The 27,524-nt window shown below is 49.8% G+C and overlaps 2 protein-coding genes across 5 annotated transcripts in view; one reads left to right on the forward strand and one right to left on the reverse strand.

Moving 5' to 3' along the window:
* NLRP7 (NLR family pyrin domain containing 7) overlaps positions 1-4,560 on the reverse strand; it is a 37,121-nt gene extending 32,561 nt beyond the window's left edge. The window contains exon 1 of one of the 4 annotated variants that reach the window (XM_054674190.1): positions 4,284-4,560. The gene's annotated coding sequence lies outside the window, so the exon portion shown is untranslated. The remainder of the gene's footprint in view (positions 1-4,283) is intronic. The other 3 variants (XM_054674192.1, XM_054674189.1, XM_054674191.2) reach the window with 3 other exon arrangements.
* NLRP2 (NLR family pyrin domain containing 2) overlaps positions 4,394-27,524 on the forward strand; it is a 33,679-nt gene continuing 10,548 nt past the window's right edge. The window contains exons 1-8 of the mRNA XM_001175085.7: positions 4,394-4,711; positions 8,563-8,859; positions 12,118-12,162; positions 15,354-15,425; positions 19,216-19,281; positions 19,761-21,327; positions 22,644-22,814; positions 23,744-23,908. Coding sequence (XP_001175085.1) covers positions 8,580-8,859; positions 12,118-12,162; positions 15,354-15,425; positions 19,216-19,281; positions 19,761-21,327; positions 22,644-22,814; positions 23,744-23,908 — 2,366 coding nt within the window. The 5' untranslated portion in view covers positions 4,394-4,711; positions 8,563-8,579. The remainder of the gene's footprint in view (positions 4,712-8,562; positions 8,860-12,117; positions 12,163-15,353; positions 15,426-19,215; positions 19,282-19,760; positions 21,328-22,643; positions 22,815-23,743; positions 23,909-27,524) is intronic.

Below are 27,524 nucleotides of genomic sequence, written 5' to 3' on the forward strand. Positions count from 1 at the left end.
GCCTGGTGCCCGGCTACCTGCCTTTGGTTTCACTTCCTTGTTTTTTTCTTTTTCTTTTTCTTTTTTTTTTTCTTTTTCTTTTTCTTTTTTTTTTTCTTTTTGAGACAGAGTCTTGCTCTGTCGCTTAGGCTGGAGTACAGTGGCGCAATCTCGGCTCACTGCAAGCTCCGCCTCCTGGATTCAAGCAATTCTGCTGCCTCATCCTCCCGAGTAGCTGGGATTACAGGCGCACGCCACTATGCCCGGCTAATTTTTGTATTTTTAATAGAGACGGGGTTTCACCATGTTGGCCAGGCTGGTCTCAAACTCCTGACCTTGTGATCCACCCGCCTTGGCCTCCCAAAGTGCTGGGATTACAGGCGTGAGCCACCGCGCCCGGCCTCCTTGTTTTTTTCTTAAAACAAGTACTGAGTATAAAACAATATAAAACAATATGAGACGGTTTCTCTCTTCCCTCACCAGCACTTTGGGAGGCTGAGGCAGGTGGATCACGAGGTCAGAGTGGATAGCACTTTGGGAGGTTGAGGTGGGAGGATCCCTTGAGCCCAGGAGCTCAAGTCCAGCCTGGGCAACATAGCAAGACCCCCATTTCCAATTTTAGTGTATGTGCTGCCAAAGCAAGTACTCTGAGACCCTGTTTCTACAAAAAATAAAAAAATTAAAATAGTGCTTGGAAAAAAAAAATTAGTGCTTGACCAGGAGGCAAGCACACCTCCTCATCCTCTCATGGATGTCTGTCTGTAGAAAGTAAATGGAGACAGCTTCATTTTACCCAACTGCTCCGTTTTAGGTCCGCTCCTGAGCTTCTGTTGTTCCCAGCCATGCAACCCTGGGAGCCAACTCCCGGCTGCAGACTGACAAGGCTGACAAGGCTGACTCCTTGTCAGAAGCAGGCAATGTACACAGAGACCCAAGGCCTGGTTTAGACAGGCTTTCACAGACCTGGGCATTTTGTTGAATTGTTTTTGAATTGTGGTTTCTTATCAGTTCATCCGATACTCTGTTCTGACCACGTAGTTCCTCTTTTGGATCTCCAAACCCCTTTGCAGGTTCCATCTACCCGAACCAAACTCACTTATTCCAACAGAAGTCTGGTGTTTCTTGTTTTTTTTGTTTCTTTTGTTTTGTTTTTTGAGATGTTGTCTCCCTCTATCGCCCAGGCTGCAGTGCAGTGGCAAGATCTCGGCTCACTGCAACCTCTGCTTCCCGGGTTCAAGCAATTCTCCTCCCTCAGCCTCCTGAGTAGCTGGGATTACAGGCGCCTGCCGCCACACCCAGCTAACTTTTGTATTTTTAGTAGAGACCGGATTTCACCATGTTGGCCAGGCTGGTCTCGAGCTCCTGACCTCAAGTGATCCACCCATCTCAGCCTCCCAAAGTGCTGGGATTACAGCCTTAAACCACTGCGCTCAACCAGAAGTCTGTTTAAATCCATTCTTCTCCCCAGCCACCCAAGATTTATGTGACCTTGGGGTTGCTACTTAACATTACAGTCTCAATTTCCTCAATAGAACAAAAGTTAGCAAGAATAACAAAAGATAGTTTATTTTTTTATTTTTATTTTTTGAGATGGAGTCTTGCTCTGTCACCCAGACTGGAGTGCAGTGGTGTGATCTTGGCTCACTGCAAGCTCCGCCTCCCGGATTCACGCCATTCTCCTGCCTCAGCCTCCCAAGTAGCTGGGACTACAGGCACCCGCCACCGTGCCCAGCTAATTTTTTTAATTTTTAGTAGAGACGGGGTTTCACTGTGTTAGCCAGGATGGTCTCGATCTCCTGACCTCGTGATCCGCCTGCCTCGGCCTCCCAAAGTGCTGGGATTACAGGCGTGAGCCACCATGCCCAGCACAAAAGATAATTTCTTAATCCCATGCATTTGAGTCTTAAAAAAATATTCTATATAATTCTAAGGTCAAAGAAGAAATAACAAAGGGCATTTTTTAAAATGCTAGAACTGAGTGGTGGTGAAATTGCTGTTGAAATGTGTTTGTTGCACTGATGGAAATTTATAAATGTAAATATTTATATTAAAATATAAAATAATGGGCCAGGCATAGTGGCTCACACCTGTAATCTCAGTACTCTGGGAGGCCAAGGCGGGAGGGCCATGGAGCCCAGGAGTTCAAGACCGGCCCGGTGTACAAAGTGAGACCCAGTCTCTAGTTAAAAAAGAGGGGGAGAGGGCCGGACACAGTGTCTCACGCCTGTAATTCCAGCACTTTGGGAGGCCAAAGCAGGTGGATCACCCGAGGTCAGGAGTCCAAGACCAGCCCGGCCAAGGTGGTGAAACCCCGTGTGCACTAAAAATACAAAATTAGCTTGGTATGGTGGCGGGAGCCTGTAATCCCAGCTAGGGCAGGAGAATCACTTGAACCCGGGAGGCAGAGGTTGCAGTGAGCCAAGATCGTGCCACTGCACTCCAGCCTGGGCAACAACAGAGAGACTTCATCTCTAAATAAATAAATAAAGGAAAATACAAATTTTTTTAAAAAGGTACTGTGGCTGGGCGTGGTGGTTCACACCTGTAATCCCAGCACTTTGGGAAGCCGAGGCAGGTGGATCTCAGATCAGGAGTTCAAGAAGAGCCTGGCCAACATGGTGAAAACCTATCTGTACTAAAAATTAGCCTGGCATGGTGGCAGGTGCCTGTAGGAGGCTGAGGCAAGAGAATTGCTTGAGCCCCGGAGGCAGAGGTTGCAGTGAGCCGAGACCACACCACTGCACTCCAGCCTGGGCAACAGAGCGAGAGTCTGTCTCAAAAAGGAAACAAAAAAAAAAGTACCTCCAAATTATGGTAGGGTGTCCATATTAAGAAGGTAGAAAACGGTGGGGGGAAGTGGCTCATGCCTGTAATCCCAGCACTTTGGGAGGCTGAGGCGGGTGGATCACCTGAGGTCAGGAGTTCAAGAACAGCCTGGCCAACAGGGTATGGTGAAACCCCGTCTCTACTAGAACTACAAAATTAGCCAGGCGTGGTGGTACCTGCCTGTAATCCCAGCTACACAGGAGTCTGAGGCAGGAGAATCACAGGAAACCGGCAGGCAGAGGTTGCAGTGAGCTGAGATCGCACCATTGCACTCCAGCCTGGGCGACAAGAGCAAAACTCCATCTCAAAAAAAAAAAAAAAAATGAAAAAATGAAAAAGAATTTATTGAAATGTGCAGTCTGAAAACTGCTCCTGCACATTTTCATTCATCCTTCCTATTCCCTCCATCCCTCATTTTTTTTTTTTTTTTTTTTAGACAGAGTTTCGCTCTTGTTGCCCAGGCTGGAGTGCAATGGCACGATCTCAGCTCACTGCAACCTCTGCCTCCCAGGTTCCAGCGATTTTCCTGCCTCAGCCTCCAGAATAGCTGGAATTACAGGTATCTGCCACTACGCCTGGCTAATTTTTTGTGTATTTTTAGTAGAGATGGGGTTTCACCATGTTGGTCAGGCTGATCTCGAACTCCTGACCTCAGGTGATCCACCCGCCTCGGCCTCCCAAAGTGCTGGGATTACAGGCATGAACCACCACGCCCGGCCCCTCACTTTCTTTTTATTCTTTCTTTCTTTTTTGTTTGTTTGTTTTTGAGACAGAGTCTTGCTCTGTCACCCAGGCTGGAGTGCAGTGGCGCGATCTCAGCTCACTGCAAGCTCCGCCTCCCGGGTTCACGCCATTCTCCTGCCTCAGCCTCCTGAGTAGCTAGGACTACAGGCGCCCACCACCATGCCAGGCAAATTTTTTGTATTTTTAGTAGAGACGGGGTTTCACCGTGTTAGCCAGGATGGTCTCGATCTCCTGACCTCGTGATCCGCCTGCCTCGGCCTCCCAAAGTGCTGGGATTACAGGCGTGAGCCACTGCGCCCGGCTATATGTTTACAAAATTAATACTGCCAGCCAGGCACGGTGGCTCACGCCTGTAATCCCAGCACTTTAGGAGGGTGAGGCTGGCAGATCACCTGAGGTCAGGAGTTTGAGACCAGCCTGGCCAGCATGGCAAAACCCCGTCTCTACTGAAAAAAATACAAAAATTAGCCAGGCGTTGTGGCGCATGCTTGTAATCTCAGCTACTCGGGAGGCTGAGGCAGGGGAATCGCTTGAAGCCGGCAGGCGGAGGCTGCGGGGAGCCGAGATCGTGCCGTTGCACTCCAGCCTGGGGAACAGAGCAAGACTCCATTAAAAAAAAAAAATTAATACTGTGAATGTGAAACTGATGAACTTGGTGCTTTTCATGCGTCTCATAGTTGACGTGTCATTGATATTTCACTTGAAATACGGTTGGATTTTTATTAATAATATACCTGGGGTGATGGGAGAAGGTAGCCAATCACAGCTGAGGCTTCTAAGCGGTGATTCTCAGCCTCGGCCGCAATCACAATTATCTGGGACTCTCGAAAGAACTCCAGGGTCTGGGCAGCCCCAGTGTAACCAATCAAGCAGAATCTCTGGGCGTTCGTGCTTTGAAATGAGGCTCCACATAGGTAAGTTTAACAGGCAGTCAAGATGGAGGACCACAGGTGGAGATCGGGAAGCTCAGGTGAAGAACCGCCCCCCAACACCCCCCGCCCCCAAAAGACCTCTCAGTAATTCCGGTGGATACAGGAAGTGCTCAGCAACGATTACGCCCCGAGGGCCAATCACAGGGCTGCGGCCGAAAGAGAAGCCTTATTAGAGCTTTCTCAACCTGCGGCCCTCATCGCCGCCGGAGAGTAGGGCCAGTTGTTGAGAGGTGAGTAGCTCTCCGGCAACTCTGCAACTTCATTTCTTTATTTCTCCATTCCACAGTTGGTAAAATTTCTCCTTTTATTTCATATATTTTTTTTTTGAGACGAAGTCTCGCTCTGTCGCCCAGGCTGGAGTGCGGTGGCCCGATCTCGGCTCACTGCAAGCTCCGCCTCCCGGGTTCCCGCCATTCTCCCGCCTCAGCCTCCCGAGTAGCTGGGACTACAGGTGCCCGCCACCACGCCCGGCTAATTTTTTGTATTTTTATTAGAGACGGGGTTTCACCATGTTGGCCAGGCTGGTCTCAGTCTCCTGACCTCGTGATCCGCCCGCCTCGGCCTCCCAAGGTGCCGGGATTACAGGCGTGAGCCACCGCGCCCAGCCTTTTTTTTTTTTTTTCCCCTCTTTTTTGAGGGTCTTACTCTGTTTCCCAGGCTGGAGCGCTGTGGCAGGATCTCGGCTCACTGAACCCTTGACCTCTCAGGCTCAAGCAATCCTCACACCTCAGCCTCTGAAGTAGCTGGGACCGTGGGAGGGTGCCACCACATCTGTTCTGGCTAATAATATTATTATTACCACTGTTTGTAGAGACTCACTAGATGTAGGGTCTTAGTATGTTGCCGAAGCTGGTCTCTAACTCCTGGGCTCAAGCGATCTTCCTGCCTCAGACTCCCAAAGTTCTGGGATTACAGGCAGGTGCCACCGCGCCCGGCCTAAATCTTCTGTTAGAAATTCAGTGGTTCTGCCTGTCTCAGTGGCTCTCACGCCTGTAATCGCAGCGCTTTGGGAGGCCGAGGCGGGCGGATCACCTGAGGTCGGGAGTTCGAGACCAGCCTGACCAACATGTAGAAACCCCATCTCTACTAAAAATATACAATTAGGTGGGCGTGGGAGCGCATGCTTGTAATCCCAGCTACTCGGGAGGCTGAGGCAGGAGAATCACTTGAACCCGGGAGGCGGAGGTTGCGGGGAGCCTAGATCATACCATTGCTCTCCAGCCTGCGCAGCAAGAGAGAAACTGTCTCAAAAAATAAAATAAAATTCAGTGGTTCTGATTGGGGAAAGAGTAGCAGATGCTTAGATCTAGAGAGACTCTAGTTAAGGTTGGCTCATAAGAGGATAGTTTTGTGTGCTTTTATTTCTGTTCTCTTGGATTTAGGATAGAGCTATAGAGAGCTCCAAAAAAAAAAAAAAAATGTTGGAACAGGTCAGATGCTGTGGTTGCTGTGTGAGGAGTCCTGGGCAGTGCTAAGGTTTTCTGTCTAATGAGTCCTCTTAAAAGAAGGTATTGTTTTTTATTCACTGAGGTGAGGGAGACTCTTACCATCATTCTAGTCCAGCTTCCGGACCTGAGTCTTATGCAAATACCTATGCCAGTTGCCATTCTCACGCTATTCACAGCTATCATATAGAGAGGTGTTATACCCTTTCTGTAAAGTTTTTGTTGCTACTGCCTTTTTTTTTTTTTTTTTTTTTTTTTTTTTTGAGACGGAGTCTAGCTCGCTCTGTGGCCCAGGCGGGAGTGCAGTGGCGCAATCTCGGCTCACTGCAAGCTCCGCCTCCCGGGTTCACGCCATTCTCCTGCCTCAGCCTCCCGAGTAGCTGGGACTACAGGCGCCCGCCATCACGCCCGGCTAATTTTTTTGTATTTTTAGTAGAGACGGGGTTTCACCGTGTTAGCCAGGATGGTCTCGATCTCCTGACCTCGTGATCCGCCCGCCTCGGCCTCCCAAAGTGCTGGGATTACAAGCGTGAGCCACCGCGCCCGGCCACCTTTTTTTTTTTTTTTTTTTTTTTTTTGAGACAAAGTCTAGCTCTGTTTCCCAGGCTGGAGTACAGTGGCGCTATCTCAGCTCACTGCAACTTCCACCTCCCAGGTTCAAGCAATTCTCGTGCCTCAGCCTTCTAAGTAGCTGGGACTACAGCCGCCTGTCACCAACCTGGCTAATTTTCGTATTTTTAGTCGATATAGGGTTTCACTATGTTGGCCAGGCTGGTCTCAAGCTCCAGACCTCAGGTGATCCTCCCACCTTGGACTCCCAAAGTGCTGTGATTACAGGCGTGAGCCACCGCACCCGGCCCTGTTGTTGTTTTTAAAATAGAGACAGGGTCTTATGTTGCCAGGCTGGTCTGGAACTTCTGGACTGGAGTGATCACCCACCTGAGCTTCCCAAAGTGCGGGGATTACAAGCGTCAGCCACCACCCCCAGTGTTGTGTTTTTGTTTGTTTTACCAGGCTGGAGTGCAGTGGTGCGATCACAGCTCACTGCAGCCTTAACTTCCCTGGCTCAGGTGATCCTCCCACCTCAGCCTCCTCAGTAGCTGGGACTACAGGTGCATGCCGCTATGCCCAGCACAATTTTTTTTGTATTTTTTTGTAGAGACAGGGTTTTGCCATGTTGCCCAGGCTGGTCTCAAACTCCAAGCAATCCTCCCACCTTGGCTTCCCAAAGTGTTGGGGTTCCAGGTGTGAGCCATGGCCCCCCGGCCAGCTTCAGTAAAGTAAAAGCCACACACCTGTGTCCTGAGACCAGGCTCCACCGCTAAGTTATCTTTAAGCCTTTTTTTTTTTTTTTTTTTTTTTTGAGACAGTTTCACTCTTGTCACCCCAGGCTGGAGTGCAGTGGCGCCATGTCAGCTCACCACAACCTCTGCCTCCCACTCCCAGGTTCAAGCGATTCTCCTGCCTCAGCCTCCCAAGTAGCTGGAACTACAGGCACCTGCCACCACACCCGGCTAATTTTTTGTATTTTTAGTAGAGACGGGGTTTCACTGTGTTAGCCAGGATGGTCTCGATCTCCTGACCTCACGATCCGCCCACCTCGGCCTCCCAAAGTGCTGGGATTGCAGGCGTGAGCCACCGCGCCTGGCTGTGTGTTTGCATTTTCATATTCACCCCAGTTTTCACGAAGTTTCTTGTCTCCTGGGTGATCCACATAGCTCCCCACTTCCTTATCTGATCTATGCTTGTCCTTTCATTGTTGTGTTACTACTTTGCTATAATGAGAGAGTGTTTTCGCTTTATAGGTTAACTTTTAGAACCTGAGCAGCCCCTCAGGGAAAACCCTGACAGTAGCTGGTTATTTTGCAATTAGAAAAACTAGCTGGGCACTGAGGCAGGTGAATCACAAGGTCAGGAGTTCGAGACCAGCCTGGCCAACTTGGTGAAACCCCCCCCCCCCAATCTCTACTAAAAATACAAAAAATTAGCTGGGCACAGTGGTGAATGCCTGTAATCCCAGCTACTTGGGAGGCTGAGGCAGGAGAATTGCTTGAATCCGGGAGGCAGAGGTTGTAGTGAGCCGAGATTGCAGCACTGCACTCCAGCCAGGGTGACAAAGTGAGACTCTGTCTCAAAAAAAAAAAAAAAAAAAAAAGGAGCTGAGCGTGGTGGTGGGTGCCCATAATCCCAGCTAGTCGGGAGGCTGAGGCAGGAGAATTGTTTGAACCTGGGAGGCAGAGGTTGCAGTGAGCTGAGATCGTACTACTGTACTCCAGCCTGGGCTGCAGAGTGAAACTCTCTCAAAAATAAGTAAATAAAAATAAAATGAGTTGAGGTCTTGCTCTGTTGCCCAGATGGGAGTGCAGTGGCACAATCAAGGCTCACTGCAGTTTCAGTCTCCCAGGCTCAAGCAATCCTCCCACTGCAGCCTCCTGAGTAGCTGGGACTACAGGCATGTACCACCACCCACTGCTAACTTATTTTTCGTGGAGATGGGGGTCTCACTATGTTGCCCAGGCTGGGAGTTTGTTCTTGAAGAAGCAGGGTAGATGGTGAGTGTCCTTGTTCATGGCACAGCAGGAGACAGGAGTGCTAATCACCATCCCTCTCCATTCCTCCCTTGATTCTCATCACAGCTCCCACGTGGGACAAGATGGTGTCTTCGGCGCAGATGGGCTTCAACCTGCAGGCTCTCCTGGAGCAGCTCAGCCAGGATGAGTTGAGCAAGTTCAAGTATCTGATCACGACCTTCTCCCTGGCACACGAGCTCCAGAAGATCCCCCACAAGGAGGTAGACAAGGCTGATGGGAAGCAACTGGTAGAAATCCTCACCAGCCATTGTGACAGCTACTGGGTGGAGATGGCGAGCCTCCAGGTCTTTGAAAAGATGCACCGAATGGATCTGTCTGAGAGAGCAAAGGATGAAGTCAGAGGTGAGCGGAAATCGGTCCACACTGTGTCCTAGGAGGAAGCAGGCGTCCTCTCCAGGACTTTAGAAATTCAGAAGGCCAGGGGCGCTGGCTCATGCCTGTCGTCCCAGCACTTTGGGAGGCTGAGGCGGTTGGACCACCTGAGGGTCAGGAGTTTGAGACCAGCCTGACCAACATGGTGAAACAGCATCTCTACTAAAAATACAAAAATTCGCTGGACGTGGTGGCAGACACCTGTAATCCCAGCTACTCCGGGAGGCTGAGGCAGGAGAATCACTTAAATCCAGGAGGCGGGGGTTGCTATGAGCCGAGATCACGCCATTGCACCCCAGCCTGGGCAACAAGAGCAAAATTCTGTCTCAAAAAAAAAAAAAGAAATGGCATTGAGGCTTGGAGAGGGACTGCTTGTTCTGAACGCAGGTGCTGGATCTTCATAAACCCTGGTGTCTGTCCTGGTCCTTATTTTCTACCTATTTCTATCGCTTTCAGGTATCGTACAGTTGGCCTAACATATCTGTGGATTTAACCAATCCTAGATCAAAAATAATGGGGGCAAAGACAATTAAAAATAACAATACAATAAAATGCACATGAACTATGGTTATTTAACTCTTCTTGAGAGAGGATCTCACTCTGTCACCCAGGCTGGAATTTAGCGGCACGATCTCGGCTCACTGCAACCTCCGCCTCCCGGGTTCAAGCGATTCTCCTGCCTCGGCCTCCCGAGTAGCCGGGATTACAAGCATGTCCCACCACGCCTGGCTGATTTTTTTTTTTTTTTTTGTATTTTAAATAGAGATGGGGTTTCACCATGTTAGCCAGGATAGTCTCGATGTCGTGACCTCATGATCTGCCCGCCTCGGCCTCCCAAAGTGTTGGGATTACAGGCGTGAGCCACCGCACCCAGCCAGCAAGTGCATTTAGAACTACTCTACTTTCTACCCCATAACTTTTTTTTTTGTTTGTTTGAGACAAGTCTCACTCTGTCACCCAGGATGGAGTGCAGCAGCACAATCTCAGCTTATTGCAACTCCCGCTCCCTGGGTTCAAGCGATTCTCCTGCATCAGCCTCTTGAATAGCTAGGATTATACAGGCACCTGCCACTGAGCCTGGCTAAATTTTGTATTTTAATAGAGATGGGGTTTCACTATGTTGGCCAGGCTGGTCTTGAACTCCTGACTATGTGATCAACCCGCCTCAGCCTCCCAATGTGCTGGAATTACAGGTGTGAGCCACCATGCCCAGCTACACTTTTTTTTGAAACGGGGTCTCATTTTCTTGCTCAGGCTGGAGTACAATGGGGCAATCACAGCTCACTGCAGCCTTGACCTCCCAGACTTGAGCAATCCTGCCACTATGGCCTCCCACCACACCTCGCTCATTCTTGTATATATTTTTTTTTTTTTGTAGAGATAGGGTTTCACCATGTTGCCCAGGCTGGTCTCGAACTTCTGTGGGCTCAACCGATCCTCCTGCCTTGGCTTCCCACAGTCCTGGGATCAGAAACATGAGCCACAGTGCCTGGCCAGTGCAGCTTTATTTACAGTAACCAAGATACAGAGTCAGTCTAAGTGACCATCAGTGGATGAATAGAAAATGTGCCCGTTGGGTACCCTGCCTACTGCCTGGGTTATGAGATTGTTGGGACCCCAAGCCTTAAAAAGGAAACATGGTAGGCCGGGCGCAGTGGCTCACGCCTGTAATCCCAGCACTTTGGGAGGCCAAGGCGGGTGGATCACTTGAGGCCAGGAGTTTGAGACCAGTCAGGCCAATGTGGTGAAACCGTGTCTCTACTAAAAATATAAAAAAATCAGCCGGGCGTGGTGGCACACTCCTGTAGTGCCAGCTACTTGGGAGGCTGAGGCAGGAGGATTGCTTGAACCAGAGAGTCAGGTTGCAGTGAGCCAAGATCGTGCCAATGCACTCCAGCCTGGGTGACAGCAAGACTCCATCTCAAAAAAAAAAAAAAAAACATGGTATTAATTACACAATGGAATACTCCTCAACCTTAAGGAAATCCTATCTTTTTATTTAAAAATTGCCAGTTTTATTTCAGTTAGAGATCACTTTTTAGCATAATGTTTCCTGTCTTTAACGATGGGTGAGGGTTTTTTTTTTTTTGGTTTGGATTTTGGTTTTGCTTTTGAGTCGAAGTTTCACTCTTGTCTCCCAGGCTAGAGTGCAATGGCGCGATCTCGGCTCACTGTGACCTCCTCCTCTCAGGTTTAAGTGATTCTCCTGCCTCAGCCTCCAGAGTAGCTGGGATTACAGGCGCCTACCACCATGCCTGCTAATTTTTGTATTTTAGTAGAGACAGGGTTTTACCATGTTGACCAGACTGGTCTCGAACTCCCGACCTCAGGTGATCTGCCCACCTCAGCCTCCCAGAGTGTTGGGATTACAGGTGTGAGCAACCATGCCCGGCCAAGGGTTTTTAACTTTAGCTGACCTCCGGAGGTTACAAGTTTGAAAACGGCAGGAGGAAACCCAGAGAGTTGTAAACTTACGAAGGTCTGGGCTCTGAAAAAGATGCAAATTGTCTTTCCATGCCAATAGCGCTCACACGGACATGGTGAATGTTCCTGAAACCCGCCGGACTTTCTGTAAGAAGTGTGGCAAGCACCACCCCCACAAAGTGAAACAAGGCAAGGATTCTTGGTATGCCCAGGGGAAGCAGTGTCATGACAGGAAGCAGAGTGGCTATGGTGGGCAGACTAAGCCGATTTTCCGGAAAAAAGGCTAAAACTACAAAGAAGATTGTGCTAAGGCTTGAGTGCCTTGAGCCCAACTGCAGATCTAAGAATGCTGGCTATTAAAAGATACAAGCAGCTGAGCGCGGTGGCTCACGCCTGTAATCCCAACACTTTGGGAGGCCGAGGTGGGCGGATCACAAGGTTAGGAGTCTGAGACCAGCCTGGCCAAAATGGTGAAACCCCATCTCTACTAAAAATACAAAACTTAGCCAGGCATGGTGGTGTATGCCTGTAGTCCCAGCTACTCAGGAAGCTGAGGCAGGAGAATCGCTTGAACGTGGGAGGCAGAGGTTGCAGTGAGCCAAGATTGTGCCACTCCAGCCTGGGCAATAGATTGACACTCTGTCTCAAAAAAAAAAAAAAAAGATGCAAGCATTTTGAACTGGAAGGAGATAAGAGAAAGGAACAAGTGATCCAGTTCTAAGTGTCATCTTTTTTTTTATGAAGGCAATAAAATCTTGAGCTTATGGTAAAATGCAAAATTTTTCCCCCCTTCTCCTTTTTCAGAAGCAGCCTTGAAATCGTTTAATAAAAGGAAGCCTCTATCATTAGGTAAGTTACCTCATTTATAACTTTTATTCTTCATGTGAGATCTGGGGACTCGGGCCTTTGTTTTAAGGAGAATGTGCTGAGCACTAAGAATGCAAAGAAATGCCGGACTTAGCATCCCTGCTCCCAGGGCGGAGCTGGTCACACAGGTGCGTAGCAGTAAGACCTGGGAAGCTGAAACACGATCGCGTTTGTTGGAAATCTATAAATACATACAAAGCGGGGAAGGGTAAGCTTGGCCTTTGAATCTGGATAAGCTAGAGACTTTTCTTTTTTGAGATGGAGGCTTGCTCTGTCACCTAGGCTGAAGTGCAGTGGTACGACCTCGGCTGACTGCAACTTCCACCTCCTGGGTTCAAGCAGTTCTCCTGCCTCAGCCTTGGGAATAGCTGGGATTACAGGTGCCTGCCACCAGGCCCGGCTAATTTTTTGTGGTTTTTGTAGAGATGGGGTTTCACCATGATGGCCAGGCTGGTCTTGAACTCTGACTTCAAGTGATCTGCCCACCTCAGCGTCCCAAAATGCTGGGATTATAGGCATGAGCAACCACCACACCCGGCTTTTTTTTTTTTTTTTTTTTTTTGAAACAGGGCTTCACTCTGTCACTTAGGCTGGAGTGCAGTGGTACAATCATGGTTCACTGCAGCCTTGACCTCCCAAGCTCTGGTTATCCTCCTGCCTCAGCCTCCTGAGTAGCTGGGACCACAGGCACTTGCCACCATGCCTGGCTAATTTTTTTCACTTTTTGTAGAGACAGGGTCTTGCTATGTTGCCCAGGCTGGTCTCGAATTACTAAACTCAATCAGTCCTCCCGCCTCACCCTCCCAAACTGCTGGGGTATGGGTGTGAGCCATGACACCTGGCCCTTACCAGCTACTTATATCCTGAAGATTTTTTTTTTTTTTTTTTTTTTTTTTTTTTGAGATAGAGTCTCAATCTGTCACCCAGGCTGGAGTGCAGTGGCGCGATCCCGGCTCACTGCAAGCTCCGCCTCCCGGGTTCACGTCATTCTCCTGCCTCAGCCTCCCGAGTAGCTGGGACTACAGGCGCCCACCACCACGCCCGGCTAATTTTTTTTGTGTTTTTAGTAGAGACGGGGTTTCACCATGTTAGCCAGGATGGTCTCGATCTCCTGACCTTGTGATCCACCCGCCTCGGCCTCCCAGAGTGCTGGGATTACAGGCGTGAGCCACCGCGCCCAGCCCCTGAAGATTGTGTTTTGAGATGGGGTCTTGCTATGTTGCTCCGGCTTGATTGCAGTGGTGCAGTCATAGCTCATTGCAGCCTCAACCTTCCAGGCTCCAGAGATCCTCTTACCTCAGCCTCCTGAGTAGCTGGGACTACAGGTGTGCACTGCCACACCTGACTAATATTTGTATTTTTGGTAGGGACAGTTTCACTATGTTGGTGTCAAACTCCTGGTCTCAAGTGATCCTCCCACCTTGGCCTCCCAAAGTGCTGGGATTACAGACATGATTCACCACACCTGGCCATGAAGACTTTTTTTTTTTTGGACAAAGTCTCACTCTGTTGCCCAGGATGGAATGCAGTGGCATGATCTCAGCTCACTGCAACCTCTGACCTCCGCCTCCCAGTTCAAGCGATTCTCTTGCCTCAGCCTCCCGAGTAGCTGGGATTACAGGTGTCTGCCACCAAGCCCAGCTAATTTTTGTAATTTTAGTAGAGATGGGGTTTCACCATGTTGGCCAGGCTGGTCTTGAACTCCTGACCTCGTGATCCGCGTGCCTCAGCCTCCCAAAGTGTTGGGATTACGGGTGTGAGTCACTGCGCCTGGTCTCATGAAGACCTTTTTTGAGACAGAGTCTTGCTCTGTCACCCAGGCTGGAGTGCAGTGGTACAATCTCACTGCAGCCTCCGCCTCCCAGGTTCAAGTGATTCTCCTGCCTTAGCCTCCCGAGTAGCTGGGATTACAGGCGCCTACCACCACGTCTGGCTAATTTTTGTATTAGTAGAGACAGCGTTTCACCATGTTGGCCAGGCTGGTCTCAAACTGCTGACCTCAAATGAACTGTCTGCCTCAGCCTCACAAAGTACTGGGATTACAGGCATGAGCCACCTCACCTGGTGGTGAAGACTCTAAAGGCTCTTCTCAGATCAGCCTTTGTCCTGAAGTTCACATGCCCGTGTCCAGTTCCCTCCCCAGCATCTTTTCAGGAGTTCCATGGTCTCGCCTCTTCATTATCCAGGGTTAAGCTGCAGATATTGTTATTAGGATTCCACCTTGTTCTCTTTTTTTTTTTTTTTTTTTGAGACGGAGTCTCGCTTGCTCTTTTGCCAGGCTGAAGTGCAGTGGAGCGATCTTGGCTCACTGCAATCTCCGCCTCCTGGGTTCAAGCAATTCCCCTGCCTCAGCCTCGCAAGTAGCTGGGACTTACAGGTAACACACCACCATGCCCGGCTAATTTTTTGTTCTAGTGGAGACGGGGCTTCACCATGTTGGCCAGGATGGTCTCGATCTCCTGACCTCATGATCCGCCTGCCTCGGCCTCCCAAAGTGTTGGGATTACAGGCGTGAGCCACCATGCCCGGCTGATTCCACCTTGTTCTTACATTCTTTCCCAGTTCATTTTAAATTTATCTACCTCATCAGAAACTAGGGGGTTAGGCCCGGCAGGCAGATCACCTGAGGTTGGGAGTTCAAGACCAGCCTGAGCAACGTGGAGAAACCCTGTCTGTACTAAAAATACAAAATTAGCCAGGTATGGTGGCGCATTCCTGTAATCCCAGCTACTCGGGAGGCCGAGGCAGGAGAATCACTTGAAACCAGGAGGCTGAGGTTGCAGTGAGCCGAGATCGCACCATTGCATTCCAGCCTGGGCAACAAGAGCAAAACTACGTCTCAAAAAAAAAAAGAAAAACTAGGCAGTTAATCTTCAAAGCCTTTCCAGTGGCCTCATGCATGAGGGGTGTGTGTGTGTGTGTGTGTGTGTGTGTGTGTGTGTGTGTCTTTCACACCATGTGTTCTGAACTACTTAGGAATTCTCACCGGAAAGGCACGTAAACCTGGGATCATGGCCTAATGTACTTTCACTTTTACATCCAGTACCTTGTCAACGTCCTTTTTAGTACCTAATCTAGGCTTCACTACCGAGACTCAGTGGTCGAACTTGAGCCATCTTGGAGTCCCACTGCCAGCACAGCAACAGGCCTGTAACGCCCCCCTTTTTCTTCAGGGATAACAAGGAAAGAACGACCACCTCTAGACGTGGACGAAATGCTGGAGCGCCTCAAGACAGAAGCACTAGGTGGGTGTCAGGACCTCCAGTGTTGGAGTCAGCTGAGGAAGCCGCCCATTCTTGCTGCTTTCTCCTGTTCCTTTGAAGAACCCCATCTCTCTCCAGTCTTTTTCTCCACTATTCTTAATGTGCCCACTGTCTTCTGGAGAATGCCAACCTCCCTTCCATAAGAATAGAGGGAAGAACGAACATTGCAGAGAATTAGAACTCAGTTTGTAGAAAGTTAGGAGCACGATGCAGAGAGTTTTTGTTTTTGTTTTGAGACAGTTTCTCTGTTGGCCAGGCTGGAATGCAATGGCGCGATCTCGGCTCACTGTAACCTCCACCTCCCAGGTTCAAGCGATTCTCCTGATTCTCCTGACTCAGCCTCCTGAGTAGCGGGGATTATAGGCACCTGCCACCACACCCAGCTAATTTTTTTTTTTTTTTTTTTGAGACGAAGTCTTGTTCTTGTCACCCAGGCTGGAGTATAGTGGCACCATCCCTTTTCACTGCAACCTCCGCCTCCCAGATTCAAGTGATTGTCCTGTCTCAGCCTCCTGAGTAGCTGGGACTACAGGTGCATGCCACCACGCCCAGCTAATTTTTTTTGTACTTTTAGTAGAGACAGGTTTCACCATCTCAGTCAGGCTGGTCTCGAACTCCTGACCTCGAGATCTGCCCCCCCCCAGTCTCCCAAAGTGCTGGGATTACAGGCGTGAGCCACCGTACCCGGCCTTCTTTAAATTATTTAAAAGTTGACTGGTGGCCAGGTGTGGTGGCTCACACCTATAATCTCCCAGCACTTTGGGAGGCTGAAGCGGGTGGATCACGAGATCAAGAGATCGAGACCGTCCTGGCCAACATGGCGAAACCCCAACTCTACTAAAAACACAAAAATTAGCCGGGTATGGTGGCACCCGCCTGTAGTCCCAGCTACTCAGGAGGCTGAGGCAGGAGAATCGCTTGAACCCGGGAGGTGGAGGTTGCAGTGAGCCAAGATTGTGCCACTGCACTCCAGCCTGGCAACAGTGCGAGACTCCATCTTAAAAAAAAAAAAAAAAAAAATTGACAGGCATAAATGTATTTATGGTACATTGCTCAGACAACTTTAATATAAACAACTTACAGAGAAAATTGAGTCTTTTGGGTAGGTGACTTGCCTGAGCTGACTTTGTGATAGGTTTTTTCTGTTTTTTTGTTTTTGAAATAGAGTCTCACTCTGTCGTGCAGGCTGGAGTGCAGTGGCCCGATCTTGGCTCACTGCAATCTCTGCCTCCCGGGTTCAAGGGATCTTCCTGCCACAGCCTCCCCAGGTGCTGGGACTATAGGTGCCCACCACTATGCCTGGCTAACTGTTGTGTTTTTAGTACAGATGGGGTTTCACCAGGGTAGCCAGGTTGGTCTGGAACTCCTTACTTCAAGTGATCCACCTACCTCGGTCTCCTAAAGTGCTGGGATTACAGCTGTGAACCACCGCACCTAGCCTGTGATCAGTTTCAGATCAGCCTTGCTTACTCCACGTTCCCTCTTATCTTCCTGGTAGCATTTTTGTTTTTTCTTGAGAAAGAGTTTTGCCCTTGTCGCCCAGGCTAGAGTGCAATGGTGTGATCTCGGCTCGCCACAACCTCCACCTCCCAGGTTCAAGTGATTCTGCCTCAGCCTCCTGAGTAGCTGGGATCATAGGCGCCCACCACCACATCTGGCTAATTTTTGCATTTGTTTTATTTTTAGTAGACAGGGTTTCACCATGTTGGGCAGGCTGGTCTTGAACTCCTGACCTCAGGTGATCCACCCACTTCGGCCTCCCAAAGTGCTGGGATTACAGGCATGAGCCACCGTACCTAGCCCACATTGACTTTTGATACAGCAAGTATTTCTTGCTATGGCTCTGTATAATAGAGATGAGTAACTTGGTTGAAGGAATTGTTTGCCCTGTTCATCTCTCTAGACCCGGCCAATGTCATTCCCGGCACACAATCTTTTTTTTTCTTGAGATGGAGTCTCGCTCTGTTGCCCAGACTGGAGTGCAGTGGTGCAATCTTGGCCCACTGCAACCTCTGCTACCCAGGTTCAAGCGATTCTCCTGCCTCAGCCTCCCAAATAGCTGGGAGTACAGGTGTGTGCCACCACGCCCAGCTAATTTTTTGTATTTTAGTAGAGACAGGGTTTCACCGTGTTAGCCAGGATGGTCTGGATCTCCTAACCTCGTGATCCGCCCGCCGTGGCCTCCCAAAGTGCTGGGATGACAGGCGTGAGCCACTGTGCCCGGCCTAGCACACAATCTTGACAAAGAATTTCGGTGCGACTTGGGGTACTGTGGTGCCTGCTCTATCATCATGCTTCAGCAGGAAATGTGGGTGAATAGTGCCTGGTGGCATGGCAGGTAAAGAAATGTTTTTGTTTTTTTTTTTTTGAGACAGTCTTGCTCTGTCACCCAAGCTGGAGTGCAGTGGCGCGATCTCGGCTCACTGCAAGCTCCGTCTCCCGGGTTCACGCCATTCTGCCTCAGCCTCCCCAGTAGCTGGGACTACAGGCGCCTGCCACACGCCCGGCTAAATTTTTGTATTTGTAGTAGAGACAGGGTTTCACCGTGTTAGCCAGGATGGTCTCGATCTCCTGACCTTATGATCCACCCGCCTTGGCCTCCCAAAGTGCTGGGATTACAGGCGTGAGCCACCGCGCCCAGCCACGGGTAAAGAAATTTATGAAGACAATCGTAGGTAAAGGAAGGCAGATTTATTGGAGAAAGTAGGAAAAGACATTAGCAGAGAGACTCCAGCGGGCAGGTTGTCATGAGAGTAGCTCACTGCCAGGAGACCAAAGCTTCCTGCAGATTTTATAGAATAGGGCTTGGGCTGATTGATAATGTCAACAGGGGGTTTAACTTGCAGTCTTCTTTCAGCAGAAGTGTTTGATAAACTGAGGCGTTTCATGGCAAACAGGGAGTTTGTGAGCTCTGTGTGTGATCTGGCCAGGAAGGCCAAACATCTTGGGCCGTATCTCCTGGACCATAAAAGCAGACCTGGCCCAGTGCAGTGGTTCACGCCTGTAATCCCAGCACTTTGGGAGGCTGAGGTGGGTGGATCACCTGAGGTCAGCAGTTCTAGACTGGCCTGGCCAACATGGCGAAACCCCGTCTCTACTAAAAATACAAAAATTAGCCTAGACGCAGTGGCACATGCCTGTAATTCCAGTTACTCGGGAAGCTGAGGCAGGAGAATCGCTTGAACCCGGGAGGCGGAGGTTGCAGTGAGCTGAGATTGCGCCACTGCACTCCAGCCTGGGCAACAGAGTGAGACTGTCTCAAACAGACCTATAGCTGACCTGTTTCCTCTTGTTTGTATGCCCTGAACCATGGAGGAAAGCTTATTTATTTATTTTATTGAGATGGAGTCTTGCTTTGTTGCCCAGGGTGGAGTGCAGTAGTGCGATCTCTTACTACAACCTGCACCTCCCAGGTTCAAGCAATTCTCGAGCCTCTTGGCCTCCCAAGTAGCTGAGATTACAGGCATGCGCCACCACGCCTGGCTAATTTTTGCATTTTTAGTAGAGATGGGGTTTCTGTGTTGGCCAGGCTGGTCTCGAACTCCTGAGCTCAAGTGATCCACCCACCTCAGCCTCCCAAAGTTCTGGGATTATAGGCATGAACCACCACACCTGGCCGGAAAACACATTTGTAGCTTATTTGCTTTATCTGATCCCGCGCCCCCTGCCCCCCCCCCCCACCCCCATCAGCCTGCCTCCTTTTCTCTAATTGGGACTCCACAGGAAATACACCTGATTTTGTGTCAAGCTCACATGAGTTTGTATTTTGTAGCGTTTCCAGAAACGAAAGGAAATGTCATCTGCCTGGGTAAAGACGTCTTTAAAGGAAAAAAGCCAGGTCTGTACCATATCTTCCTGCAGGGAGCTTGGGATCAGGTTTCTCTTTATAAACTTGAAGTCCTCTTAACTTTCCTATGTAACACAAAGCATTTATTTATGTATGTATGTATCGAGACGGAGTTTTGCTCTTGTTGCCCAGGCTGGAGTGCCATGGCGTGATCTCGACTCACTGCAACCTCCGCCTCCCAGGTTCAAGCAATTCTCCTGCCTCAGCCTCCCGAGTAGCTGGGATTACAGGCATGCGCCACCATGACTGGCTAATTTTTTGTTTTTAGTAGAGACAAGGTTTCTTTATGTTGGTCAGGCTGGTGTTGAACTCCCAATGTCAGGTGATGTGCCTGCCTCGACCTCCCAAAGGGCTGGGATTACAGGCATGGGCCACTGTGCCCGGCCAACACAAGGCATTTTGTTATTTTGGTTTTCCCTGTGGGTAACTGATTGCATCCTCTCTCCCTTCCCTCCTCACCAATGATAAAGACAAAGACAATAGGTGCAGGTATATATTGAAGACGAAGTTCCGGGAGATGTGGAAGAGCTGGCCTGGAGACAGCAAAGAGGTCCAAGTTATGGCTGAGAGATACAAGATGCTGATCCCATTCAGCAACCCCAGGGTGCTTCCCGGGCCCTTCTCATACACGGTGGTGCTGTATGGTCCTGCAGGCCTTGGGAAAACCACGCTGGCCCAGAAACTAATGCTAGACTGGGCAGAGGACAACCTCATCCACAAATTCAAATATGCGTTCTACCTCAGCTGCAGGGAGCTCAGCCGCCTGGGCCCGTGCAGTTTTGCAGAGCTGGTCTTCAGGGACTGGCCTGAATTGCAGGATGACATTCCACACATCCTAGCCCAAGCACGGAAAATCTTGTTCGTGATTGACGGCTTTGATGAGCTGGGAGCCGCACCTGGGGCGCTGATCGAGGACATTTGCGGGGACTGGGAGAAGAAGAAGCCGGTGCCCGTCCTCCTGGGGAGTTTGCTGAACAGGGTGATGTTACCCAAGGCCGCCCTGCTGGTCACCACGCGGCCCAGGGCCCTGAGGGACCTCCGGATCCTGGCGGAGGAGCCGATCTACGTAAGGGTGGAGGGCTTCCTGGAGGAGGACAGGAGGGCCTATTTCCTGAGACACTTTGGAGACGAGGACCGAGCCATGCGTGCCTTTGAGCTAATGAGGAGCAACGCGGACCTGTTCCAGCGGGGCTCGGCCCCCGCGGTGTGCTGGATCGTGTGCACGACTCTGAAGCTGCAGATGGAGAAGGGGGAGGACCCGGTGCCCACCTGCCTCACCCGCACGGGGCTGTTCCTGCGCTTCCTCTGCAGCCGGTTCCCGCAGGGCGCACAGCTGCGGGGCGCGCTGCGGACGCTGAGCCTCCTGGCCGCGCAGGGCCTGTGGGCGCAGACGTCCGTGCTCCACCGAGAGGATCTGGAAAGGCTCGGGGTGCAGGAGTCCGACCTCCGTCTGTTCCTGGACGGAGACATCCTCCGCCAGGACAGAGTCTCCAAAGGCTGCTACTCCTTCATCCACCTCAGCTTCCAGCAGTTTCTCACTGCCCTGTTCTACGCCCTGGAGAAGGAGGAGGAGGAGGACAGGGACGGCCACACCTCGGACATTGGGGACGTACAGAAGCTGCTTTCCGGAGTAGAAAGACTCAGGAACCCCGACCTGATCCAAGCAGGCTACTACTACTTCGGCCTCGCTAACGAGAAGAGAGCCAAGGAGTTGGAGGCCACTTTTGGCTGCCGGATGTCACCGGACATCAAACAGGAATTGCTGCGATGCGACATAAGCTGTAAGGGTGGACATTCAACGGTGACAGACCTGCAGGAGCTCCTCGGCTGTCTGTACGAGTCTCAGGAGGAGGAGCTGGTGAAGGAGGTGATGGCTCAGTTCAAGGAAATATCCCTGCACTTAAATGCAGTAGACGTTGTGCCATCTTCATTCTGCGTCAAGCACTGTCGAAACCTGCAGAAAATGTCACTGCAGGTAATAAAGGAGAATCTCCCGGAGAATGTCACTGCGTCTGAATCAGACGCCGAGGTTGAGAGGTGAGAACCGTTTCACTCTACCAGTCGTTCCATCTTTAGCCTCATCCCATGCCCCCTTAGGAAGAGGCCAGAGCCTCCTATGCACTGTGGCTTAGGGTCAGGAATTCCCTCTTGTTGGACTCTTTGTTTGTTTTTGTTTTGAGATGGAGTCTTGCTCTGTCGCCCAGGCTGGAGCGCAGTGGCGCGATCTTGGCTCACTGCAACCTCTGCCTCCCGGGTTCAAGTGATTTTCCTACCTCAGCCTCCTGAGTAGCTGGGACTACAGGCGCCTGCCACCTTGCCTGGCTAATTTTTATATTTTCATTAGAGACGGGATCTCAGCATGTTGGCCAGTCTGGTCTTGAACTCCTCCTGACCTCAGGTGATCCACCTGCCTCAGCCTTCCAAAGTGGGATTACAGGCATGATTCACCATGCCCGGCCCAAATATATTTTTTGAAGACAGGGTCTTGCTGTGTTGCTCAGGCTGGAGTACAGTGGTGAAATCAGCTCACTGCAGCCTCAAACTTCTGGGTTCAAGTGATGTTCCTGAGTACCTGGGATGACAGTTATTAAATGTGTACCATCATGCCCAGCTAACTTAAGTGGGGGTTTTTTTTGCTTTTTTTTGGAAAGACAAAATCTCACTATGTTGTCCAGGCTGGTCTTGAACTCCCAAAGCACTGAGATTACAGGCATGAGTTACCACACGCCCTGCCTGAATATTTCTTATTGATATGTATAGATATGTATATTCCCAATCTTTTTTTTTTTTTTTTTTTTTTTTTTTTGAGACGGAGTTTCACTCTTTTTCCCAGGTTGGAGTGAAGTGGCTTGATCTCGGCTCACTGCAACCTCTGCCCCACCAGGTTCAATGATTCTCCTGCCTCAGCCTCATGAGTAGCTGGGATTACAGCCACCCACGACCATGCCCAGCTAATTTTTGTACTTTTAGTAGAGACGGGGTTTCACCATGTTGGCCAGGCAGGTCTCGAACTCCCGACCTCAGGTGATCCACCTGCCTCAGCCTCTCAAAGTGCTAGGATTATAGGCGTGAGTCACCGTGCCCAGTCTATATTCTCTATCTTTTATCAATGATGTGCTTAGCATTTTAACTTATTTTTACCCTCTATTGGATTTTTGTCTAAGAAGAATAGGTTCTTTCTCCTGTGATGCTTCTTGGGTGTTGAGTTGTCTGATGGTGGTGCTAATAAGTGATTACATGGTCCAGCTTTCAATTATACTCATTTGTCAGGGGTATATGCCCAGAGAAACCCTAAATACTTCAGCCGTGATGGACACACATTTGGTGTAACCCCCTTCTTCTCTTCCCTATAGATCCCAGGATGATCAGCACATGCTTCCTTTCTGGACGGACCTTTGTTCCATATTTGGATCAAATAAAGATCTGATGGGTTTAGCAATCAACGATAGCTTTCTCAGTGCCTCCCTAGTAAGGATCCTGTGTGAACAAATAGCCTCTGACACCTGTCATCTCCAGAGAGTGGTGTAAGTAGAAACTAATTCGTGAACTAAAATCCTTAGGGTGTGAAAATGGTACAATGTTAACATTGGAGCAATATTCAGATTCCTGTACTAGACTCTTAAGTGCTCAAGACACAGGGAATTGAGAGAGTCCTGTCCTTAAATTTATTTTGTGGGGTAATCGTATAAAGTAATTTCTAGGGGCTGGGCATGGTGGTTCACACTTGTAATTCCAACACTTCGGGAGGCCGAGGCAGACAGATCTCTTGAGGTCAGGAGTTCGAGACCAGCCTGGCCAACATGACAAAACCCTGCCTCTACTAAAAATACAAAAATTATCCAGGCGTGGTGGCAGGCACCTGTAATATCAGCTACTTGGGAGGCTGAGGCAGGAGAATTACTTGAACCCAGGAGGCGGAGGTTGCAGTGAACCGAGATCCTGCCACTGGACTCCAGTCTGAGTGACAGAGCGAGACTCGGTCTCAAAAAAAAAAAAAAAAAAGAGAAAAAAAGGGCCGGGCACAATGGCTCACGCCTGTAGTCCCAGCACTTTGGGGGCCCAAGGCGGGGGGATCACTTGAGGTCAGGAGTTCAAGACCAGCCTGGCCAAGATGGTGCAAGACCCTGTCTCTACAAAAAATACAAAAATTTGCCAGGTGTCGTGGCAGGTGCCTATAATCCCAGCTACTCCGGATGCTGAGGGTAGGAGTCGCTTGAATCCGGGAGGCAGAGTTTGCTTTGCAGTGAGCCGAGATCGCGCCACTGCACTCCAGCAGCCTGGGCAACAGAGTGAGACTCCATCTCAAAGAAAAAAAAAATCTGTAAAGATGGACAAAAATTTAAACATGGAAAAAATAGTTCCTAAAGTTTAAATATATCGAGCCCCTGGTTTCCATTTAAGTACGATACAGGTGTACACACTAAAGATTTCACTTTCGTTCTCTTTTCCCTAGGTTCAAAAACATTTCCCCAGCTGATGCTCATCGGAACCTCTGCCTAGCTCTTCGAGGTCACAAGACTGTAACGTATCTGACCCTTCAAGGCAACGACCAGGATGATATGTTTCCCGCATTGTGTGAGGTCTTGAGACATCCAGAATGTAACCTGCGATATCTCGGGTATATCTCTTAATCATTAAAATCCTTCATCATACAAACATAAGCTACCACAAGCTTATGTGGCAATTTTGTGTAAATAAGAAAAAGTTCGTTATTCTGACTAGAAACAGTACTAAGGGCAGATGACCCAGGATGCAGCATGGGCTGAACTTGAGTTTCTACTTGCCTTGAACAGTAAACAACCTGGACAACCATACGTGAGGACCCTGAATCCAAAGAAACTCCCAGAATCTTTTATCATCTTTTTTTTTTTTTTTTTAATGGAGTCTTGCTCTGTTGACCAGGCCAAAGTGCAATGGCACGATCTTGGCTCACTGCAACCTCTGTCTCCTGGGTTCAAGTAATTCTGCTGCCTCAGCCTCCCAAGTTGCTGGGATTACAGGCACCCGCCACCATGCCCAGCTAATTTTTGTGCATTTAGTGGAGCTGGTTTCGCCACATTGCCAGGCTGGTCTCGAACTCATGACCTCAGGTGACCTGCCCCCCTCAGGCTCCCAAAGTGCTGGGATTATAGGCGTGAGCCACCATGCCCAGCCAGAGTCCTTATGTTTTGGTTTTGGTTTTTTCTTTTTCTTTTTTCTTTTTTTTTGAGATGGAGTCTCGCTCTGTCACCAAGGCTGGGGTGCAATGGTATGATCTCAGGTCACTGCAGCCTCCACCTCCCAGGTTGAAGTGATTCTCCTGCCTCAGCCTCCTGAGTAGCTGGGATTACAGGTGCATACCACCACACCTGGTTAATTTTTGTATTATTAGTAGAGATGGAGTTTTACCACATTGGCCAGGCTGGTCTCGAACTCATGACCTCAGGTGATCCACCCGCCCACCCCCACCCTACCCCGCCGTCGGCCTCCCAAAGTGAGGCGTGAGCCACCGTGCCCAGCCCAGAATCTTTATCTTCTCTCAGAGATCATTCACTCATGGTTCATGCTTCTGTATGATGATTCAGAATACCAGCTATTGACATTTTTCAAGCAAGAACCCTTCAGGAACATCAAGTTGCCCCTTTTCTGTTAGTCCTCTGGTTTGAGAGCTCTCCCCTTGGGAAGCTGTCCACGTGGCTGCCCAGGTGATGAGAACCTACATGCGTCATGGGGTTCCATGAAGCCTCACTTGGCCACACTGGTGTAGTAGGTGGTCATTGGCCTCAAATTATTGCCCTGGGCCAGGCGCAGTGGCTCACGCCTGGGAGGCCGAGGTGGGTGGATCACTTGACGTCACGAGTTCAAGACCGGCCTGGTCAACATGGTGAAACTCTGTCTCTACTAATAATACAAAAATTAGCTGGGCATGTTTGCGCACACCTGTAGTCCCAGCTACTCAGGAGGCTGAGGCGGGAGCATCATTTGAACCTGAGAGGCGGAGGTTGCAGTGAGCTGAGATCACACCACCGCACTCCAGTCTGGGCAACAGTGTGAGACTGTCTCAAAAAAAAAAAAAAAAAAAAACTTGGCTGGGTGCGGTAGCTCATGCCTGTAATCCCAGCACTTTGGGAGGCCAAGGCAGGTGGATCACAAGGTCAGGAGTTCAAGACCAGCCTGGCCAACATGGTGAAACCCCATGTCTACTAAAAATAGAAAAACATTAGCCGGGCATGGTGGCGCGTGCCTGTAATCCCAGCTACTCGTGGAGGCTGATGCAAGAGAATTGCTTGAACCTAGGAGGCAGAGGTAGCAGTGAGCCAAGATCACACCATTGCACTCCAGCCTGGGCAACAGAGCAAAACTCCATCTCGAGGACAGAAAAAAAATTTATTGCTCTGGCTCTACTGATACAATCTTAGGCTGCTTAATGGGATCTTCTCAGTTGAATAGGATGCTGTACATCTCACAGGTATTGGAAGGCTGAATGAAACCAAGCACATGCATTCAATAGTGGCTGCTGTCATTACTAACCGTTGCAATTACCCTCTTTTCTTTTTGCCTGAGGATAATGGGATGCAGGGTGAGGGGGAATATTGGGTGAATTAAAGATTTGGGTAACTAATTTCTTTCTTTTTTTCTCGAGATATAGTCTTGCTCTGTCTCCTAGGCTGGAGTGCAGTGCCACAATCTTGGTTCACTGCAACCTCTGCCTCCCGGGTTCAAGTGATTCTTCTCCGTCAACCTCCCGAGTAGCCGGGATTACAGGCACCCACCTGTATTTTTGTATTTCTAGTATTTTGTATTTCTAGTAGAGACAGGGTTACACCATGCTGGTGGCCAGGGTGGTCTCAAACTCCTGACCTCGGGCAATCCACCACACCCAGCTAATTTTTGGTATATTTAGTAGAGCCGGGGTTTCACCGTGTTGGCTGGGCTGGTCTCGAACTCCTGACCTCAAGTGACATCCATCTTCCAAAATGCTGGGATTACAGCCATGTGCCACCACGCCCAGCTAATTCTTGTATTTTTAGGAGAAATGGGGTTTCATCATGTTGTCCCGGCTGGTCTTAAACTCCTGGCCTCATGATCCACCTGCCTTGGCCTGCCAAAGTCCTGGGATTACAGGCATGAGCCACTGTGCCCAGCCACTCATTTCTTATGAATTTATTCTAACACATTTTCCGGATGAACAGAGCACCTTGAAACATAGGTTAGTGGGCTGGGTATGGTGGCTCCTGCCTGTAATCCCAGTGCTTTGGGAGGCCTAGGCTGGTGTATCGCTTGAAGTCAGGAGTTTTTTGTTTTGAAACGGAGTCTTGCTCTGTCGCCCAGGCTAGACTGCAGTGGAGTGATCTCGGCTTACTGCAACCTCCGCCTCCTGGGTTCAAGTGATTCTCTTGCCTCAGCCTCCTGAGTAGCTGGGACTACAGGCACGTGTCACCACGCCCATCTAACTTTTGTATGTTTAGTAGAGCCGGGGTTTCACCATGTTGGCCAGGATGGTCTCAAACTCCTGACCTCCCGATCTGCCCACCTCGGCCTCCCAAAGTGCTGGGATTACAGGCATGAGCCATTGCCCCGGCCAAAGTTAGGAGTTTGAGACCAGCCTGGCCAACATGGTAAAACCCCATCTCTACTAAAAAATACAAAAATTAGCCAGGCAAGATGGCATTTGCCTGTAATCCCAGCTACTCAGGAGGCTGAGGCAGGAGAATCTCTTGAATCCAGGAGGCAGAGGTTGCTGTGAGCTGAGATCACGCCACTACACTCCAGCCAGGGCGACAGAGCATAAATAACTCCCTTTCAAAAAACCAAACAATGAAACATAGGTTAGCGGAGTCTGCATCCAACATTAGAGTCAGATTGACTAAGTTCTGTATTTCCAGCTGATTCCTGGGCGATGTTGGTGCCGCTGGTCTGACCACCCTTTGACAACTGCTGTTCCAGATAATTCAAGTCGGGGTATAACACAACCAGTGAGATGTAAACCAAAGACGATTCCGCGGTTAGATTCTCAAGAATGACTTGTTCTGCCGGGCGCGGTGGCTCACGCCTGTCATCCCAGCACTTTGGGAGGCCGAGGTGGGCAGATCACCTGAGGTTGGGAGTTTGAGACCAGCCTGACCAACATGGAGAGACCCCCCCACCTCTACTGAAAATACAAAATTAGCTGGGCATGGCGGTGCATGCCTGCAGTCCCAGCTACTCGGGAGGCTGAGGCAGGAGAATCACTTGAACCCAGGAGGCAGAGGTTG

The sequence above is a fragment of the Pan troglodytes genome, chromosome 20 (genome assembly GCF_028858775.2).
Source record: "Pan troglodytes isolate AG18354 chromosome 20, NHGRI_mPanTro3-v2.0_pri, whole genome shotgun sequence".
NCBI classification, from domain to species: domain Eukaryota; kingdom Metazoa; phylum Chordata; class Mammalia; order Primates; family Hominidae; genus Pan; species Pan troglodytes.